This window comes from Peromyscus eremicus, chromosome 4, assembly GCF_949786415.1.
Source record: "Peromyscus eremicus chromosome 4, PerEre_H2_v1, whole genome shotgun sequence".
Classification (NCBI taxonomy): Eukaryota; Metazoa; Chordata; class Mammalia; order Rodentia; family Cricetidae; genus Peromyscus; species Peromyscus eremicus.
This window is the reverse complement of record NC_081419.1, coordinates 38,801,451-38,823,629: the sequence shown is the minus strand read 5'-3', so window position 1 is coordinate 38,823,629 and position 22,179 is coordinate 38,801,451. Positions and strand designations below refer to the sequence as shown.

At 36.6% G+C, this 22,179-nt stretch overlaps 1 protein-coding gene across 3 annotated transcripts in view; it reads right to left on the bottom strand.

Moving 5' to 3' along the window:
• Positions 1–474: 474 nt before the first annotated feature.
• The window catches only part of Marchf7 (membrane associated ring-CH-type finger 7), a 44,139-nt gene continuing 22,434 nt past the window's right edge, over positions 475–22,179 (bottom strand). For all 3 annotated transcript variants that reach the window (XM_059260520.1, XM_059260521.1, XM_059260522.1), the window contains 9 exons: positions 19,405–19,569; positions 18,585–18,780; positions 16,362–16,529; positions 13,564–14,662; positions 11,763–11,932; positions 8,123–8,232; positions 5,629–5,742; positions 4,153–4,201; positions 475–1,789 (listed from right to left, as the gene is read on the bottom strand). In XM_059260520.1, coding sequence (XP_059116503.1) covers positions 1,731–1,789; positions 4,153–4,201; positions 5,629–5,742; positions 8,123–8,232; positions 11,763–11,932; positions 13,564–14,662; positions 16,362–16,529; positions 18,585–18,780; positions 19,405–19,557 — 2,118 coding nt within the window. In that variant the 5' untranslated portion in view covers positions 19,558–19,569 and the 3' untranslated portion in view covers positions 475–1,730. The remainder of the gene's footprint in view (positions 1,790–4,152; positions 4,202–5,628; positions 5,743–8,122; positions 8,233–11,762; positions 11,933–13,563; positions 14,663–16,361; positions 16,530–18,584; positions 18,781–19,404; positions 19,570–22,179) is intronic.

Here is a 22,179-nt window from a genome sequence, read left to right as displayed (position 1 = left end):
AGAGTAGTATTTGCTATTCTTGTAGAGGACCTGGTTTCCATTATCGACACTTACATGGCAGCCCACAACTGTCTCTATAGTTCTAGGCGATCCAAAGCCTTCTCTGGCCTCCGAAGATACTACATGGACACAGAGCAGAGTCATATACGCAGGCAAAACACTCACACACATAAAATTAAAAAGTTGAGGAAAGAGTTGAAAATCATTGTATGAAATAAGAGTTGAATCCCCCCGCCCCCCCCCCCCCAAACAGAGTTTCTCTGTGTAGTTTTGGTGCCTGTCCTGGATCTCACTCTGAAGACCAGGCTGGCCTAGAACTCAAGAGATTCTCCTGGCTCTGCCTCCTGAGTGCTGAGATTAAAGGCATGTGCCACCACCACCTGGCAAGAGTTGAAATTTTAATTAAAATTCTTTTTAAGGGGGTTGAAATTCCTCATTGGAGACCAGTTTTAAAGGAAAAAGTTCAAACTAAAATAAATCAATCAGCATCACTTTATTTCAAGCCAAGGTTTTACATTAATACCAACAAACTAAGTGTAGGCAAACTGCTCATTCACATTTGAGAAATTACATGGTTTCTATTGAGATTTTGAAAAAGTTGTTTGTTGCCACAACACTGGACTAATCTGAAACCACCTGAAAGTGTAAATGTAAATCCTAAGGGTGTTGACAGTGGAAACTGTTAGGGAAATTTACACAACTCATGACTATAGTGCAAACTCATTCATGGTGAATAAGTCATTCATCTGTTTTTGCAAAGGTCGTGAAAAATATTAACAATCATCAAATAAATGCTCGCAATTACCAAGGAACAGCTACAAATGACCAGGACCCAAAGAGGTTGTTTCTATTGTATTTCTCTATAAAGAAGTGACAACACTAAAAACACATTGAAACCAGTGTTTTCAACTTTGAATGTGGGCTTTAAAAAAATAGTCTGTTAACTTGAGATTTTCAATCATGTTTAACCAAATATCACTTGACTGGCAATTCTGATATAATTTACAGCTGTAATATTCCTGAAAGGAACACCTACATACCATGGCCTATCAAATATAATCTGCATTTTTGCAAATCAATACAAAAGTTATCCATCATTTCTATATCTTTTACATACTTTTTTCTTAAAAATTAGGTTTTATTGCTAAGTGAATTTAGAATTCAAATTAAATTTGGAAACCTAATATAATTATGTTCTCCAAACCTCCCGGTTCTTTTAAAAAATTTTTTTAAACACTGGAAGTAAATGATTATCAAAATGTGGCTGTAACTTAAGGCATTTAAAAAGGAAAACTAATTAGGTGCCATTGGCATTTTATTTCAAAAGTACATTTTATCTGACTTTTCACTAGCAAGAGACTAATACACAAACATTTTTTTTCCATAAATATGACTACAGTAATTGTAACACAGAAAAAAGTTGATGAGCATTGCTTAGATATTTAAAATAAGGAAGGGTAATGCTTTCCCACTCACCTAAAAGAAAAAAATGCTTTTTATTATGGATTATGAACATGAGATCTGCTGGCCAGTGTTAAAAGGTCCAGCTGAAGAAATTCAATTCAGCAACACTTGAGAATGAATATATATTTACATTTATACATGTATGTATATATATTCATTTTATATATAATCAATATCTCTAATAGGCATTTCCCCACAAAATGATTCATACTTAATTGCCAGTTTTAATAAACATGTTCACGGATCATCCTTTGTCTTAAATGAAGTTAGGCAATATCAAATGCTCTGTTATGGTCTCCATCTTCTTCAGAATCATCCTCTGAAGCTGTGGAGAGAAAACAGGATGATCAAGAATGATTTAAGGGGACAGGAATGCAACTTGTAAACATGAAACCAGAACAGCAATGACTTGTAAAAACAAAAATCCCAATTTAGTATACTGTTTGGTCAAAATGGTAAGTTATCATGATAGTGTTAGGGTGGTTTGATTGTGGGTGATGCCCATTCACAATGTCCCCACCCCCACATCTTTGTGATGCTATATAATTTCCATATAATGAAAATGCTTAAAAAATGTGGTTTAAGAGCATCTTTTAAAAATGTTTCTGAGACCAGTTTGTGTTCATAGTAGCTAATGATATGTATATAAACATACACCAGAGGAAAAGTGAATTTAAGGCAAGTGCTCTCACACACCTGAGTAGAATCTGGCTTATTACCGCTGCATGTTTGATGCATCCGATGAGAATGAAAAAAAATGTACATAGAATAATAGGTTATGGATGTTCTTGCAAGTTACATCAAAGCTATGTCTATACAATGCCAAGGAAAAGCTCTATTGCAAAAGTAAAGCTTTATATAGACACAGCCTAACTTAAAGTAATTGGCTTCAGAAAAAACAAAACAAAACCAGTAACAACAAAAAAATCTGCTGCTGAGATTATCCCCATGTCTCCAAACTCTCAGAAACATCATCATTATAACATTTCTGACCTCAATTTATTCAATGGCCATTAGTGACGTAAGACTTAATATAAAGCATCGTGGAATGTCTTTGAGATAGCCAAGGTAGTAACAAGCTATGTATTACATAATCTGCTTTATACGTTAGGGAAATTTTAAGTTCTTTAAAATAAACATCTAACTAATCTCTTTACTATTATCAAGAGCAGAAAAGCTTTGTATGTACTCTAGGATACTGGATCAATCCAGACAAAGAGCCAGAAAAAAGTAAACATTTATGGATAAAATCTACTTGAAATAAGTGCTACCTAGCTCATGACTGACATAAACCCTGTTGTGAAGTTCTATGTTAGATCACACTGAATAGTGTTTAGAAAACATGACTGTCATGTTCTCTAGTGACTGACTCCACAGGAAAATACATCTCAGCTAGTTTTCAGAATGTAGCAGTACTCTGACATTTGATACTCATTTGAGGCACCGCCATCGTCCACTGTCAGCTGAAATTGTCTACATTTTACTTCTAGCTTTTTACTTCTTTTGCATGTAGGGAAAAGACCATGCTATTTTTTGGAAATTATGTTTTAAATGAAAATATTTTTTTTAAAGTGAGAAATCTTGGGGAAATACACTGAAACCAATAACCACAACCTAAACATAAACTATAATTTTCAGAAACAAAAGCTGAACCTTTGTATTAGCCAATGAGCTATTTCTATGAGTATTATAAAGAAAAAAAAATCACAGTGAATAGTAATTACAACTGGCTCCTTTACTTTCACATATGCCAATAAAAAACCTGAAAATGTGCTGCCCAATTTTATCTCAAATCCTGTTAAAACCTAAAATTAGTACAGGCGTAACAACTTTTCTGAAGGCTAGGTCTTAGAATATTTAAGGAAGTAAAAGGTTTTAATGAGGACTGAATCCTTCTGACACAATCTTCAAAGGATGCCAGACTTCCTCTAAAGTAATAATCTTACATGTTTTCTAGATCACAGGTATTTCAACACTGGAGACTGTCCTGGGATGGAAACCTGTTGCTGTGGGTGAAGAGTAAACTAGGGATCAGATGGATTTAATCTTCCCAGTTGTTCTAAAGGCAGTTTTGTCCCTGCCTGGTATGAAGCACCACAGATGTGTTGTAATACATTACAAGACAGCAGGCTGTAGAAATGCCTGTAAGATCTGGCTTTAGGTGTCTTCGCCTATGACAAAGTGACCCTAAGAAATCTGAGCTGTCTGTGTATTAAAGGTCCACAAAGAATTGTCTATAAGTAAACAAAGAATAAACAAAGCCCTTGTGTTACAGGCTCAGGCCTCTCTTATTTTCCTGGAACAAAACACAAGCCTAAAGAAAACCTTTCATGATCTGAATAAAAGGCAAAATTTTTTCATGTATTAAAAAATAAAAAGCCTTAACAGACAGGATTTAGTAGTTAATTTTATGTTTTCCTTTAATCACAAATAGTAAAATTTGTGGACTATTGAAAATATTAGTGATTAAAATTACCTCCTTCCACACATTAAACAATAACTTTAAAAAAATACATTTAAAAAACGAGAGTCTACCATCTAACCCATAGTATCCAAGTCAGTAACTGCGGTAGTATTAGGCCTATAACCAACTCAATTTGGTAGAAAAGAGTACATTTAGGTTTTGTTCTGTGGGTTTAATTTGCAAAAGTAAATTCAACAAGTCTGGGGAGGGGAAATTCCACCTACTTTCGAGATCTTCCATATGTGCCTGAAGAGTTCTTGCAAGGTTAATAAACTAGAAACAATGCAGAAAGAAATACAGTAGTTTAAATGTTGCAAATGGATCTAAAGAGAATCACTACAGGAGATTTATTTCTACTTAAAAAGTCAAACACCATTTTAATCCTTTAAACAGGGGTCTTTCTTCCCCAACGACAAAAATTATAACATTAAGGGTATTATGTTACATGTCTCATATAATCAGTTTTAATCATGGGGAGACCAGTATCATGAAATTGGGAGCAGATATAAACAAATAATTGTATCCAATAATACTGTCTTCCTAACACGTTTAAGAAAAATTATGAAATTTAGTGGGGAGACAAAAACTGTTTGCCTGCCTAAACTTGATAGCTATAGAGTTGTATATAACTCAGTGCTTGTAAAATAAAATATTAAGAATGGCCTCCATTGTATTCTTACAATTAGTATTTTTTTTTTAAAAAAAGCCTTACTTATATGCTTTATATGGTTTCTTCAGTCACAAGAGTTAACACACCATTTTACAAATCATTTTATGGCATTAACTCCAGAGAGAGGCATATGACTTCTGAAATACTTAAAAATTAACAGAAAACTTAAGAGCATTCATAATTATGGTACATAAGTTTTCTTTATTCTTAGTGCAAGTAATTATTAATTGGGTCACTTAAACATCTATATAATGAAGAAGCACAATAGTAACTTAGGAGCAACATGTATTTTGAATTATACTTTTTATCATTTTAAGATGAAAACATCTTAAATAACATGAACTCTTAAGTATTATATACTTAAAAATTTTAAAAAAAGGTTACCTTTACATATATTTTATTGTATTATGAACACATTTCAAGATAGGAAGTGTTCAGAATGTTGCAGTAAGACAGTGGTATACAAAATGACCAAAGCAACAGGATGTAATTGTCTTCTGATTCACAGAGACAAAGGGCATTGATTAATTACAAATACCTCACAAAAAGCTAGCTTAAAATTAAACATTATTTATAGCAACTAGTTCCTTCCTCAGCTGGTAATATTATTAGTTCAAGGGTAACCCTTTAAGGGATAACATCAAATCGTTAAATCTTCTATATTCTTTTGGATTCTGGAACTCAATTTTATGTTTCTAAGATGTAACGCTAAGGGCTTTCTTTCCATAAATTAAAAATATCAAATTTTTCTTGGCGTTTCCAATTCTGACCCTGCTTCTCCCTGAAATATTTCACTTGCAAGAGCTGAAAAATCACTTATTTCTCTAAATGGCCTATGACATAATTAGGGTATTTGTTGTAGCAGACAGCACTTTCCACTAAATACAGACTATTTTTATTGTTAGGAAACATTTAAATGGGCTCCCGCAAAGGAACTAGGATATGAACACATACATCAATTGGCTTTCCAAGACCAACTCCTGTGGTATTGTACCCGCCTCTCCCTTTCCCCAATACCAATGCTACTTACTCGGACACGAGTGCTTGGTTCAATTGTATTTCCCATCATATCAGAAAAGCTTTGTTCACACAAGTGCAGTAAGACCACTAAGTAGAGACCAGAGCTGATAAACTCGTACTCAGCCTTAAATGAGGAAGCAAAGAAAAGAAAGAGGATGAAAACTAGAATTGTGACTGACAGTCACTATTAGCTGGTAAACTAAAGGAAGCGGATTCAGACACAGCTCCTAGAAAGGTGTACAGTCAACTATTAAAATATAAGGCTGCCTTACACGGACGGGTGTTATCTTTCCTCAGTCTAGCTCCCTTTATCATTTATATCAAAGTTTACTTTTTAAATCATTTGGTGAGGTTTTGGTTTTCTATAAAGCTCCTAATAGATTTCCTTTTACAAACAACTAATAATTATATCAGTCTACTTTAAAATAAATTAGTTTCATTTAACCTAAACCTGTAATGGGCACTACAATTTATACCAAATATGATATACTAGTATTTCTTGGTTTTTTGTTTGTTTGTTTGTTTTTAATCCTGTTATTTTAAAGCAAACACACACAGATATTAGCATGCTTTTTTGGTCACGTTGGGAATGGAAGACTCAAATTCTAAACAGTTTCAAACTGTTGTGAGTATGCTCCTTCTCCTTTATCTTTTTTCCTTCTTGCTGTTTTGGTGGTCCTAGGGAATGAACTCAGGGTCCCAAGAATACCAGGCTAGCATTGTACCAATATAAACACAGCTCTGAATACAAATTAGGATACAGAGATTAAAAATCCAATCTGAGCCGGGCGGTGGTGGCGCACGCCTTTAATCCCAGCACTCGGGAGGCAGAGCCAGGCGGATCTCTGTGAGTTCGAGGCCAGCCTGGACTACCAAGTGAGTCCCAGGAAAGGCGCAAAGCTACACAGAGAAACCCTGTCTCGAAAAACCAAAAAAAAAAAAAAAAAAAAAATCCAATCTGTCCCTTTAATTTTTACAGTGAAAAGGTCAATTTTACCTACTTTGGATAATAAACACATCTGAAATTAAGAACTGCATGCTAATATTAATTTTAGAAACTGTTCATCCACAAATAATTTTGACATTATTTTAGCTGAAAAGTAAATCATGTATTTTTTTTACTTTACATGATTATACCAGGTATGGTGGCACACATCTTTAATCCCAGCACTTGGGGGTATGTGTGGGGAGGGAGGAGTAGAGACAGGTAGATCTAAGTTTAAGGCTAGCCTGGTTAATATAACAAGTTCCAAGCCAGCCAGAGATATGCTATAAGACCCTGTCTCAAAACAAAACAATCTAACAACAAAAATTTACATGGTTATCACCTTGCAAAAGAAAAAAAAAGGAATAAAATTAAATTAAACCAATCACTTAAAAATCAGGAAAGCTCTAGCCACTAGAATCCATGACTTATATAAAATAAGATAAAGCTAAGACCATCATTACCGTTGTCTTTACAATGACTATAACTAGTATCTTCTAACACTTCTCTATTATGAAAGAATGCAGGTCATTAATATGATTAAATAGAAATAAAAAAACCTTTTTAGTGAAAAAAATGTGACTTAATTTTAAGAGACAATGTACATCTAAAGGTAGCAAGAGAAAATAACTTTCTGACTTCTCTTAGTCTAGAGACAACAATACATTATATCTATGTCGTATAAGCCCATGGATTTTTTTTTTGTTTTTTGTTTTTCGAGACAGGGTTTCTCTGTGTAGCTTTGCGCCTTTCCGGGTACTTACTTGGTAGCCTAGGCTGGCCTCGAACTCACAGAGATCCGCCTGGCTCTGCCTCCTGAGTGCTGGGATTAAAGGCATGAGCCACCACCGCCCGGCAAGCCCATACATTTTTATCAGACTTTCAAATAGTATCTGTTATTCTCACATTATGTTTTTAAAGATTTATTTTATGTGTATGAATGTAAATTTGTATGCGGGTATATGCATGTGTGTCTAAGTGTCCTCAGATGCCAGAGTTGTGAGCCACCCAACATGGATGTTGGGAAAAGAACTCAGATCTTAAAAAACAAAACAAAACAAAAAAAAACCTTATTGCCAAGTGGTGGCGGCACACGCCTTTAATCCCAGTACTCAGGAGGCAGAGGTCTATAGAGTGGGTTCCCAAACAGCCAGGGCTACACAGAGAAACCCTGTGTCAAAAAACAAAACAAAACAACCTTATATTGTATGATTTCATCAACATCAATTATCCCAAGCTGGTAAATGTATAAAAACGCATTGCCAGGTAGTGGTGATGCCTACTTTGGACCCAATTTCCTAAACTTCTATTAATTTTTAGGCTCACTTATAAAGTCTGACAGTTTATCTTAGTCTTTTATTTAAAGGGAAAATTTTTATGAAATAATAAACTCTTATCATATGAATTATGATAAGAATATTACTAAGGTAGATTTTCTGACCATGACTTAATCTGTTCTTCAAGAGCTGTCCTTTAAGCACACAACAGACACTTACCAAATTAGGCAAAATATACTAACTTGTTCATTTGCATGAGCTCTATGTAGTTCATGAATATCAAAATCCTCCAGGTTAAGTTGCAACTTCTCTTTACAGAGTTCGCAGGTGGTTACAGCTTCTAATGAAGAACCTGACAAAAATCAAATAGTAAATAGTAAAGCTCTTCTGTCCTAAGCTCAAGGTTTAACATACTGGAGTAGACAAGCATGAAAGATGAGATTATAATATTGCAATAAACAAATAATGTATGCAAAATTAATGATGTACAATGATAAATGTGCATGTCATGCTGTGTGTTGTAACATTCATGCCTTCACCCATCATTTGGATACCTTTTTTTAATCCTACACACTCATACATCCTGTAATTATGGGATGCACACAATGAGGCAAAGGAATGTCACCTGTACTTCTTCCTTCCTCCTGAAGTACACTGACATGTTACAAAAGCAATGTTTAATCACATAGCATCTTAAACACTAGTTACATACTTGGGTCAGTATTTTTGGTATCACAGCATACATATGTAGACCTTGTATGTGATCTAAGCAATGTGCCTACCCTGCTGCCTCAAAGAGGAAAAAAGAGATCCACCTTTGTCCAGATAAAAGCAGCTCATTTCAGCAATTACTAGAATTAAGTTCTCATATATTTTAAAACATTGCCCAACCCAAGATATGCTAACAAAGAAGACATAAATGGTGCAACCAGGATTCCCAACAACAGGCTGAAAGCTATTAGGGATTGGGAAGAGGACGAAGCACAGAATTACAGCTTACTCACTACAAACTTTATGTTTTGAAAGTTAACCACTGAAAATTACATACTTTAAAATGGTAAAAATGTTTAATTTTCTCACACATGATATTTTTGTCACAATTTTTTTGGGAAAAAAAAACCCACTTTTTTCTGTCACACCCAATACTTGATTTCTACAAGGCTGGTGGTAGCTCCACTTTAGTAGGCATTCATGCCTAACTATGTATGTAGGCCCTTCCACTATTTGGGGATTATTAGATACAGCTACCAATTGAAAACTTTCCTCAAATAAGCTTTATGAGTAGCAGTGAACAGGTTTAAATTCAACTCCACTTACATTCTTTGAGTGAACCTGCACCAATCTCCAACCAAAGACTTTGGAGGTTGAGAAGAGTAAGAGTATCATCAAACTCTTTTATAAAAAGGTAGTCTAAAGGAGAGTGTATGCAAGGGGACATGGTAAAGAAACTGCCAACATCACCACTCCATTGTTAGTGGGGAGGTTTTTATTGTTTTTATTGAGTCAAGAGAGAAAATAGCCAGAGGCATCTAGAGGAATCCAAAGCAGAGAAATAAAGTAGACTGGGCATGGCCAGCAGACTGAACATGGCCATCTGTCTCCAAGAGGGGAGAAGAGAAGGGGACAGAGCATAGAGAAAGCATAGTGAGACTAAAGAGCAGGAGGAAAGCCTTGCCATTGTGAAGAGAGTATGAACTCTGGGGAGGTGAGAAACCAGCATGCTAGAGTAGAGGCTTTGAGGTGCATAACAGTGTTTGTGACACTGAAGGAGCCTGAAGACCAGCATATGCTTTGATGGGCAACCACAAGTATATATATATATATATATGTTAATGGAGAGCCACATATTCCTTCTGTCAGAGGTAAGGGAAATGACTCCTTTTGGCAGGTGGGAACTGGTTTCCCAAGTTACTGAGGAAGGTTAGCTTTTATCAGCCAGAAATCCTCCATAGTCTATCTAGGTGAGCTCATTTCTGGATACATGAACTGCCTTTTGGAGTTTGGGAAATTGGGAGTTTCCTTGGACCTAACAGAAAGAAAAAGTACCAAGCTGAGAAGCTGTGTTGACTATTTGCCTGAGCTGTATGTGAAATCAGTGTATTTTCCTCAAATTGTCACAGACTTTAGTTAATATGACAATGGTCCCATAAGAATATAATGGACCTGAAAAATTCCTACTCTCCAGAATATTTTAACACCATACTCTTACTCCCCTCCTGATTAAGTCCCACAATCGAAATTATCTTACACATTTCTAACATTACTCATTATTTACCTAGCAAATAAGCCAAGCTCAATGTATTCCAATCCACATCCAAGAACCAGTAAACCACTTTCTTAAAAATGCATGTGTTTCATTTCAATAATTTCAGCAGTGCTGAGTATTAAACACAGGACCTAACAAATGAGAGGCAAGTACTCTTGCCACTAACCCGTCTCCCCCAGGTCTAAAATCATTTTATGGAAGGAACCGTTTATACAACAGGTCATGCATCTTTAAAGCAGCAGACTGATTCACACTCACTTCCACACTGGCTTCTGGACAGGAAATGGCTCTTCTGTCCAACTTGTGCTCAAGAGACCATCTTCTGCTCCTTTTCATGGATTTCTCTCCCCTCCAACCCAACAGCTTCTCAAAAACAGGTCTGAATATTTTCCTACCTCAAAATAAAAATGTTTCCACACCCCATATAATACTCTAATTTGCTTCTTTTGTTTATTGGGAAAAGAGCCTATGAGGTAGTGTCTCCCTTTAACACACATATTTATCAATCCTGTCATTTCAGTGTATGTGATACATGCTTGTGTGTGTGGACATGGGAGCCAGAGGCTGACACTGGGTGTCTTTCTCTATCACTCTCTACCTTCATTTTTGAGACCGTCGTCTGTTACCGAACCTGAAACTCTCCAATTTAGCTGGACTGGCTGGCCAGAGAGCTCCTGGGATCTCCCTAACTCCAGTGCTCTGACTGGCCATGCTTTTCCATGGGGTCTAGGGGATCTGAAGGCAGGTCCTCAAGTTGGCACAGTAAGCGCTTTATCCTGCTGAGCCACATCTCTAACCCATTTCACAGATTATCATCTTAAAATCCTTCAATTCTTAGCAATGCTGAGTTTATCATACCCACTTTTACACAATTATTTTGGCTTACACAAAGTAAATTTTTCTCACTTTCTTACCACCAGTCTGACTGGAGGACTGGTCTTATCCTAAAATCTATTCTCCAGAGCAGCCAATAGAAACAAGAACATTTCAATTTTGCCCCCTTCAGTGGCTTCCCATCATATTCAGATAAAATTTAAGCTATAGCCTCAATCTTTAAGTCTTGCATGAGCTAGCCTCTACTACTCTCTTTTATTCCAACTGCATCAACCAAACCTTTACCCAACTATTAACTAAATACCAGCCATTCCATACACCACTCAGTTCCCAAATATACCTAAGTCTTTCTTCTTAGCTGCTCTGCTAAAATGTTCCTTTCCTTCTGAGCCAGTTTGGTATTATCAAGGTCTAAAATTAAATGGTGTTCCCTAAGAAATGTGCTCTCTTAATGACAATATGACTACACCAGGTGCTCTGTATGCCTGTTTACTGTGCTCTAAAACCCATTTCTGGAACTGAACCTGACTCTCCAATCAGCACACCCAAAGGAATTCCCTGACACCCTGCTAAATGACACAGGCAATAAAACTTTCTCAAAATACATAGCTGCTAAATGGTGAGTGTGCTTGACTCAAAGGACTGTATATGCCATAATCACTGGTTAAATCATAATTATATAGAGCATATAAGGACGTGTAACTTTAATAATAAATTAGGAAAAAAGATGTATATCTCTTGGGAAAAGATTTGAAAACAAAGTATCTAAGAGTGAATCTTACCAGAATTAATTTTGGCCTGTAACCACTTTTTCATACACTCTTGATGGACATACTGTAGACTCCCTGTGCATTTGCATGGCTCTATCAGTAAATTAGATGATGATGCAGCTGCCATCTGACAAATTCTACATAAGTCTCCTTCTTCTTCTTCAGAGTCCTCTAACAGGAGGCTAAAAAAGAAAGCACAGATTTCAGAGATATTCTGATCCATCCTAGATGGACATTTTCATCACACAGAATTTCAGTCTTTCATTTCTACTCGTACTGAGTACAAAAAAGCAAATGGTAAGAGTAGAGCAACACTAGTAACCTCTGAGAGTTTATGTTACTACGAATAAAAACTGTCACAGTAAGTAAGACCAGCCACACTGTAACTCAGCTTCAAATGGTTTAACTTTTGTCTTTGGTAACACACCTTTTTCACAATCACTAAGATTTTAATTACTGACGTCTTCTAGATTACTTTAAGTACAATCGTATTAAGAGTAACATACATATCATTTTGGCCGTTTTGTCAACTGCAAAAGAATTTAAAAACTACTTCAATGAATTAAGTACATATTGACTTGTAGTTTCTCATTTATAAGCTATCAAAACTGACAAATTCTTTTTATTCACTGAATCAAAATTTTGAAAATAGGAGATTTAAAAATTCTCCATCACTCTACTTTCAACAGTCTTACTAAAATATTTTGGTATCTACAAATGAAGGCTTTTAAAACATGCAACATTTTCTATTATCCTTTGTCCTCCATTTAACAGGCTAACATGTACCATTTCTATGTGAATTCACTTTATAACAGGTCAAGTTTTTTGTTCACCTTTGTATTTTGTGAGTTCCTGACAGCACATCAAAAGCACTCAATAAACTGACAGTACTGAATGATGAACTGCTACTGAACTACAACCTGGACAGTAGGAGTGAGTCTAGCAAGACATTTACAGAGACACACAGACAAGACGACTTTCTGCCCGAGCTGAGTCAGAAACACGATATTAAGCACAAACATTCTGAAAAGTGGAACATTTTATATTTAACATTCTTCCCTTCATAGTTTCAATTACTTTTTACTAAGTAGATCCAATTTTCTATGTTTATTAATTTAACTAGTCGTCTTAAAATTCTCATATATAAGGCAAAATACACCAAACACACATACTACAAACTCTGTCAAAATAAATGCTCTTTTAGAACTACATAACTAGGAGCTGGTGTAGTAATACATGTCTTTAATACAAGTACATGAGAGACAGCGGCAAGTACATAATCTCTATCAGTTCCAGGCCAACCAGGGTACACAGTGAGATCCTGTCTCAAAAACAAAACTAAACCTACCCAACCAGATAGACTAGCACAGAATTGTAGACCAGTCAAGATCAATAAATAAAGTTATTTTTGAAGGTAAGAAATCTAAGTTACTACATACTTCAGATAACTTACAATCAGAGGAAATTGCTATAATGAACAAGTATTAAAGCTAATATTACTAGGGAAGACTAAAGTTTAAAATCAGGAAAATAGTCCACAATAAAATATATCTTTTAAAAAAAAAAAGGAAAATTAAGAAATACAAAATTAAGTGGTAAACCAATTAGTCTAATACAGATTGGCAATGCATTATCATTGGATTCCTCTTCCCAATTAAATTCCATTTAGCAGTAGTCCAACCATAGAACAAAAAAACTTGTGTGTATGGAGATAAGAGACAGTAACACCATACAAGGTTAAGGAAGAAACCTCAGATAATGAGAGCTAATCTGACCTAGCTTTACAATGTACAATAAATATTCAAATATTTACCTTTCTTTTATTTTCTGCAGTTTTTCTGGGTCTCTTGAAGGTGCACTTTTAGTTTTATCACTTTTCCCATCAGCTGCATTCCAGCCAGAAGGAATAATATCTACAGTGATCATGACATTGTCGGCCAGATTACTTCCGAGTGCCGGTGGGACTGCGAACCGGAACAAGGAACCAGGAAGAATCCCTGCTATTCCAGTACTTCTTCCACCCGGAGGCAAATCTGGTGTGGAGGCACCTGCAGAAGCACTGCTTGATGCTCCAGATGCTTGTGGTCTGTTGGCAGCAGCCCCAAGGGGATCACTCTGTGCTTCAAGGTGAACTACTTCATTTGAGTCTCTTCTAAAAATATGAGATCTAGGCGGAACATCGGACACAGATATTCTTGAAGATTCATCTCTTCCCTCTCGCCTCCTTCTGGAGAACAAAGGTGTGCATCTATTTCTAAGTGAGGAAGATAACCATGGACCTGTACTTCTACCTTCTGATTCTTGATGAAAATTTTCTGCATCTGGTACAGAGCTATGATTTTGGCTAAGAGATGACAAACCCCATCTTCGCCTAAGAAATCTAAATCCCTGAGAAGCTTCAGATGCCCTGCCATCATTGACTTCAGAAGACGATGCTCCATTACTTCGAGACTGTGAAGTCAAGGTTCTTGGAGAAATATAATTTTCAGAACTCAATGATCTTGTATTCAAGGAATCCTGACTAGATCTTCGTGAAAAAAAAGTTGATGACATGCTAGAAGCTATCCGTGACAGCAATCTCCTAGTAGTACGCCTACCTTCATTGTCAGAGGATTCTTGAAATGGTCTCCGAGAGGAACCAAGCCTTTCTGAATTGCTTAGAACCGGGGTTTCATCTCTACTTGAAAGATACGAAAATGTGGGATGTGAACTGTTTCGAAAAGATTCTGATTGTCTTGGAGAAAAATGTGATCTGAAAGAATTTCTGCTAGAGTCCCTAGAACTTGGTACTGTCTGATGTTCAGAAGGCAATTGGTGATTGGTGGATGATGAATTCAACTGTAAAGTGCTCACTGAATTCTCTTTTGGTCTTGCTCCCTGTGAATATGAAGAAGGAACTCTTTCTTGAACATCTATTTTTGAAAGAAGGGAAGGTAACCAATTAAGAAATAATTTAATCGTTATTAAATGTACATTTATTGACTACTGCCAAATTGAAAGACTAGGTTTAAAATGAATACTGCTATCTTATAATTAACGGCTAAACTATTACAGGAGAAAAATTATTTCTGAAGTACTCAAGTAAAGTCAACACTACAAATTCAAAACAAGGTATGAAAGCTTATAAGAATAAGCTACTGAGGCAAGTTTAACGAGAAACTGATACAACGGACAACTCTCAAAAATTGATACAGAACTTTAGCCCAAAAATACAGTCAATGATTAAAAAAACCAAAACCATCCCAGGGACACAGTTTTGGAAATTCTTCTTATTCTATTCAATAAATACAAAAATTATTTTATGTAAATATTATTGCCCATGTAATTTGATAATATTCCTTGCTAACAGGTAAGAATTTCTATACTTTTGGTTACTCATCAGACACACCTTAGCCCTTTAATATTGGCTTGGAACTGTGAGTCAATACAGGCCTCTGCTATCTGCATTTTCGAAAGTGGGGCAGGAAAGGAGGAACAGCCCAGCACTTGGGTGGCACAGGGAGGGGGATCACAGAGTTCCAGGCTTGTCTAGGTTAGTTTGGCCTTGCCTCAAGGTCAACAAGATAAACATACAATCCCTTAACTGGTTGCTTCAATCTGAGTGGAGAAAAGAAACACTACTATTGTTTTGTGAAAAATATTGCCTATATACCTTGTGTAATACGTGTATTTATTATTGTGCTAATATAAGGAGGCCAATGAAAGGATAAACTATAACAGGTTAAATCTATTCCTGTCCTGGGGGTTGGAGATTTAGCTCAGTGGTAGAGTGCTTGCCTAGCAAGCACAAGGCCCTGGGTTTGTCCTCAGCTCCGAAGGGGGGTAAAAAAAATCTATTCCTGTCCTGTAATTTGATTAAAATAACTACAAACCTCACTTCTGCATGACTTTTGTTAACTCTGATCAGCATTCTTTTCCTTTAGTTACTTAATGTGATTGTTTCTGAAAAGCTTAAGTCTACATACAGAGACAAAAACTGTACATTTGAAAATGTAATTAAAATCAAAACAATCATACAGTTCCACATAATTCTTAAAATAGCCAATTCGGAGGCTAGAAAGACGGCTCAGCAGTTAAGAGCACTAGTTTTATCAGAGGTCTTAGATTCCATTCCCGCACTCACATGGTAGCTCACAGCCATTTATAACTTAAATCTAGAGGATCAGTCCCTTTCTTCTGGCCTTCCTGGGCACCAGGCATACAAGTAGAGCATAGACATACATGTAGGCAAATACAGCCATATCCATAAAATAACTGTTAAAAATGGTGCAGTAAACATATATAGTTATTTCATAATTCAGTTAGAAGTACACATTAAAACTGTTATAGACAAGTCATACTGTAGTATGGAAAAATTATCTAGTAGTACTTTATTAACATACTTGTTTTTCATGTATAAAAATTTTAAAAAACAGAATCTGAATACTAAGGAACATGTTTTAAGTTTTTTTATATTTGTTAAAGTAAAACAAGATACTAAAAAATTAGACAGTTCTGATATCTCCATTAATAAATTCAAATTACTTCATTTCCTCCACTGTATTCTTGTAAATGGCACAGATCATTTGTACTAACACATAAGCTATACTTAACAAAGTATTTTATACATACATGATGAAGTTGTGAAGTCACCGCTTCGGTGATTATAATCCATAAGATTGCTAATGGAGGAATCTGTTCTTCTCTCCAAATCTCTCCTTTCTCTCATCAAGTCTGTTCCAAATGAACCAAGTACCATTGAAGAAGATCTGGGAACTTGACTATGCCTCCAGGAAGAATCTTAAAATAATGGGAGAAGTTTTATTTCAGAGAAGGTTTTCAAGGTTTCTGAGGTTCATAAATCTTTAGCAATACAGTGAAGACAACTGTATCATTATAGCTATCCCCAGTTATATAGCTATAATCACAAGCCAAGTTTAACAAAAGTAAAATCACTTATTAATGAACTAATCATCTCCAAATTATCTTTCTTCCCAAACATTCTTCTTTTTTGGTACTGAGGACTAAACTCAAGACCTCAGATATGGTAAATCTATGTATGTTAAACAAATCCTTAACACTGTAAATCTATCCTCATACATAAGCTAAATGTCTCAGACATTCTCTATTACACCGTAACATTACGTCAAAATGATTATAGGTCAAAAATGAAAATTTGTCAAAGACACAGAACACTTCATAAAAAGTCAAAGTGATGTTAGAAAACCACCCAACCAAAACCAAAGCCAGGCATGGTGGCTTTAATCCTAGTACTAGGAGGCAGAGACAGAATCAGACAAGCAGATTTCTGTGAATTCAAGGCCAGCATGATATACACAGTGAATTCTAGGCCAGGGCTATAAAATGAGACCTGGGTCTCAAAACAAATAAAAATTAAAACCAAAGCTATTTTTATATGGTAATTCAGTTATAGGATAAATTACAATTTTAGCAGGAAAAAAAGTTCTTTTCCCCATGTGAGGAATTGGACTTAAATGCTTGCATATTCTAAGCACACATTCTATCAGCCTCAGAAATAGTTTCACAGTCACATTTCATTAGGTCTTTATACTAAAAATTAATGTATTTTTGCAATGATACTCCAAATTTTATTTGATATGATTTCCCTAAAAAGTAAACTAAAATTAATTCTCAAACCTATTTTGTTTCTTGCTTTTGAATTTTTTTTCCCGTTTTGTGAGACAAGGTTTCTATATAACACAGGCCTGGCTGTCATGGAAGTAGCTTTGTAGCCCAGGCTGGCCTGGAGCTCAGAGATCCGCCTGCCTCTGCCTCCCCGAGTGCTGGGATTAAAGGCGTGCGCCACCACACCTGGCTTTCTTCCTTTCCTAGAAATAGCCCAGTGAGTTTAATGTTACACTTTCACATAGCTAACAGAACAAATTGTTTCTACAAAGCAATGTGCTCTTAGCCACCTCACTACTTTTAGTGACCTTCAGAAGTGCAGTGTCTTTCCCTTGGAGTTCTAGCAAAACTAAAAGGAATCGCTTACACTAACTCAGTTGGTAATGTACAAGCATTTTATTTCTCGTGTTATCACAAGTTTTGTCTCCTTTTACAACTTTAGGGACAGTCTAACATTTTACCGGAGGAGTTTCAGTAAGGAGGAAATCTGCTTTCCTGACAAAGATTTTTTTGATCGACACAAATACATAAACCTAGGTATAAAATATAAGGAGGCTCAGAGCTTTATGGATAAAGCATGTAAATCCCATGGTGGTTAAGTGTTCAATGCCATTCTTATATACTTATGTAGAGCTCTTAATTTCCAACTTTTTTTAAAACTAAGAGTTTTGACATTTTCTGAAAAGTATCATATACTATGTTTATCAGTTGAAAAAACACATGAGGAAATGTTTATCAGATGTGGCTTTTGTAATATCACTTTAAAAACCTCTCTCATAATAACCAACAGAAGACTCATGACTTTCACCAATTTGAACTACATACTAATACATACTAACGTTAGATCCGAGCATGGTGGCACATGCCTTTAATCCACACACTCTGTAAATTTTGGGCCAGGCAGAGCGCTACATAATGAGACTGTCTCCAAAACAAAACAAACCAAGCAGCTATTCGACCTAATTAAAACCTACTAGCATGCTCTGTGTTTCAAAGCAAAAAGGCCAAATGAAGAGGCAACTCATTTTTACCACCAACTTAAGGTGGTAAAACTTTTTTTTTTTTTTTTAGAAACTACTGCATTTCCAAATCCACTATCATATACAAACTATTTTATTAAAACAATTAAGAATCTTAGAGGGGGGGGGGGAGACTTCAGTCCCAAATATTGATAAAGTGACTTTTACCAGAAACTGAGTAACTTCTTACCTGAGACTGTATTTAAACCACCTCCAATATTTCTCCCAGCTGAGGTAGACGTACAATTTGTACAAGAAAGTTTAGGTCTCTTTGAATCATGATCCCGTTGCTGGTTTTGTGATCTTGATCGTGCTCCCTGAGTTATCTCAGATTCACTATACCATGTAGACTGAAATGGTGATGCAGATGCTGATGCTGATGTAGACTATAAAAAGATAAAGGAATAACTGCTGTTTAAAAATTACTCAATTTCATAGAAAATACTAATATTCAAATAATCATGCTAAGGGCTGTTGGAATGTAGCTTCCTAAATGGCAGGTGATTTGGAGGTAGTAGGAAGGTTGTGCTGGGTTAACCGACCCATGGTTTCTCAGATGCTAGGTACACACTACTACTGAGAGAAACCTTGAGACAGACTTATTACTCAATCAACGTTAAAAGCAAAAGTATTCACCACCTGTATTGTTATTTCATCCACTGCTTTGCACATATATAGACAGATTAATAAGTATTCTGACTGGAAGAAGCATTTATCCACAGATAAAGCCATCCACCCACACGTACCACTTCAGCTACAATTTATTTTAATTAATATTTATTTTCAAATGCAAAGTTTTCTAATTTTAGAAGGCATTTTATATAAGACCATACTTTCTTATCCACAATGCTGAAGCTCCCAAATTTTGAAAATCATTAGCTATTTTATTTTGTTTCTATTTTAATAATTTAAGATTACAGGATGCCTCGGGTGCAGCTTTTTTTTAATCTAATGAATGTACCCACAGCATTTTGAATTTGACTGTACATATATTCAAGTTAAAATACTACCTGATATTCAGAATCCAGTCTAAAGGAAGAGTCTCTAGAATGATAGGAATCATTTAAACTAGTTCCTCTGTTTCCAGACACCATCCTAGCACTTAAAGAGCCAGAAGGTTGAACAGAAATTCTTCTTGGAATCCTGGAAGGTTTAGACTCCATGCTTAAGGTTTCCTGTGAAATGCAAATCTGTGTTAATTTTATTTGGGAACACATGCAAGCACTTGCCCCCCCACCCCACCCCACCCCCACCCCGTACAACAACAATTTATTCTGGAATGCTCATTTAGTTTGAGACTCATTAATAAATTAATTCAGGTCTCATTAATAAAAAAGCAGCCATTCAACAACTGGCACTGGCGGGCCCAGCTCACCAGGTAAAGATGCTAGCCTTGCAAGCCTGAGAGCAGAGTTCCAGCTCCAGAACCCATACAGAGCAAGGCAGAAACAAGAACCCCATTCACCAAAGCCTAGCCCAGAGTAAACAATTCATCTGGGAAACCGATGAAATCCTGCCTCAACAAGGAGGGAGGAAAGAACTGACTCCAGAAAACTGTCCTCTGCCCTCTGCATATGCACATACAAAATAAATTTTAAAAATGAAAAACAATCAAGTAGTCAACTATTTGCAACAACATTAAACTGAGAAACCCTCACCACCCTTCTCCTTAAAGGCAGAGTATGCATAGCAACATCCAATCAAGGTTTCCTACTGCCCACTTGACAGACATGGAAAGACATTCTACAAATACACAGATCTACCTTGCAATGCCTGAACTTCCCCCCATATACATTTATCCTTTACTCTTGGGCCATCCTTCTTAATGTATACACCTCTTAGACTATTTCACACCCTTTAACAAATATACTCTCACAACCCTTTTCTATGTCTGGGAAGCCTATACATTCCTTATCAAATTTCTGCCCATCAGATTAAATCATCTTTATTCTGTGTAATCCCACTTTTCATATATTTTTCTTAAGACAACACAGACTTGTTACTTGCTTACCACTTTATTTTTTCCCTTTCTCAACAATGCAATTTCTTTAGGTCAGGACTATTTCAAGTACTTCTAAATCACTGCCTAGGATATGTAAATGTACTGGCAGGAATACTAAGGACAGTCCCTTGTAACCCTCCTTTTTGGCTATCAGACTGTTAAAGACAACAGACCTAAGGAACTGGAATGTCTCGAAAAAGGCCTGCGTGTCTCCCCCAGATTTCACACAGTTCTGACATGTTTTTACCTGGAAGGAGAGGCTGGAGTTGAAACAGTGATTGGTCACAGATTCTAAGGACCACAGTTTCATCATGACTACCTAGTTATCTCTAAAGCTCAAGGCTAGAGAGATGGGGTCAGCAGTTAAGAATGCTTGACGCTTGCTCTTATAAAAGACCAGAGATCCCAGCACCCACAAAAGATGGCTCACAACCACCTTTAACTCTAGTTCCAGGGTATCCATCCCCCTCCTCTTCTGGCCTCCATGGGCAACCGCACAAACATATAAATAATAAAGAAATGAACCTATACCTTGTGTCAGGATACTGGGGATGGAGAGAGAGAGAGAGAGAGAGAGAGAGAGAGAGAGAGAGAGAGAGAGAGAGAGAATATGTATGTATGTATGTGTGTATGTATGTATGCATGCATGCATGCATGTATGTGTCCCTTCTTTGTTTCTATTACTTCTCTGTGTAATTGGTCTGTTGAGGACAGGTAGCTGAGCCTAGCTTATTAGGGCTGTCCAGGCTCTGACCTGAAGAATATTAAAAACAGGTTCGCAAAACATACAAGAAAAATCTTAACCAGAGAATAAATATAAAACTGGATGTTACACACCCCCACACCTGCATCCTAGCGTTCCAGAGCCTAAAGCAGGAGAACCAGAGAGGCTAGCCTGAACCATTTTGGAGACAAGGGAAACCATGTCTCCAAAATAGGTGTTTTCCTTTTACTTACCACTGATATGATCTCCTAATTATAACATACATAAAAGCAATACCTGCTATTTACCAAATACTGTGTGAGGGTAAGGGACTACTGATTATTCACTAGTCAACTACAAATCAATCCTGTGAGATAGGTACTTACTCTACTAGCCCCAATTTATAAGAAAATTTAGACTATTGGAAAGGAATACTTTAAGTGAAAAGATCTACAAAACATACAAACCAGAGATAGCACTAATTATATGGTGATTTAAGGAGGTGGCTCAGCTGGTAAGCACTTCCTGTGCAAGCATGAAAACCTAAGTTCAATCGCCAGCACTCACATAAAAACAAGGCTTTGGAGAACACCTGCAACCCCAGCCTTTCCAAGGCTGACACAAAAAGCCTAGTCTGCCGGCAGAAATCTCTAAATTCCAGGTTCAATAAGAGACTCAAAAATAAGGTGGCGTACTGTGGGGCGTTTACCCACCACCCCCACAGTTCCCCAGAGTTTTCTTGAGTGTCAGCAGCAGGAAATATTAGACAGAAGGATTTATTGCGGAGAATATTGCGGAGATAAACAGATAGAAAATAAAGGATAGCCTCGAGAGGGCCTGGAACCTTTTCCAACGGCCCGACTGTCTCTGCCCCAGGGTTTTTATAGAGACGCCAAGGGGTGGAGCAAAAGACCTCCTCCCCCAGCACAGCCAAGTGCAGACCATCTCAGACACCTGCACTCAGGCCCGTGGTCCTAATCATCCTCTATGCGGACCTGCTGGGTAAAGCCACGAGGAACCCAAAAATGGGCTCCAACAGCGTACAAGTGAGGAGGACACCTGATGTTGACCTCTGACCTC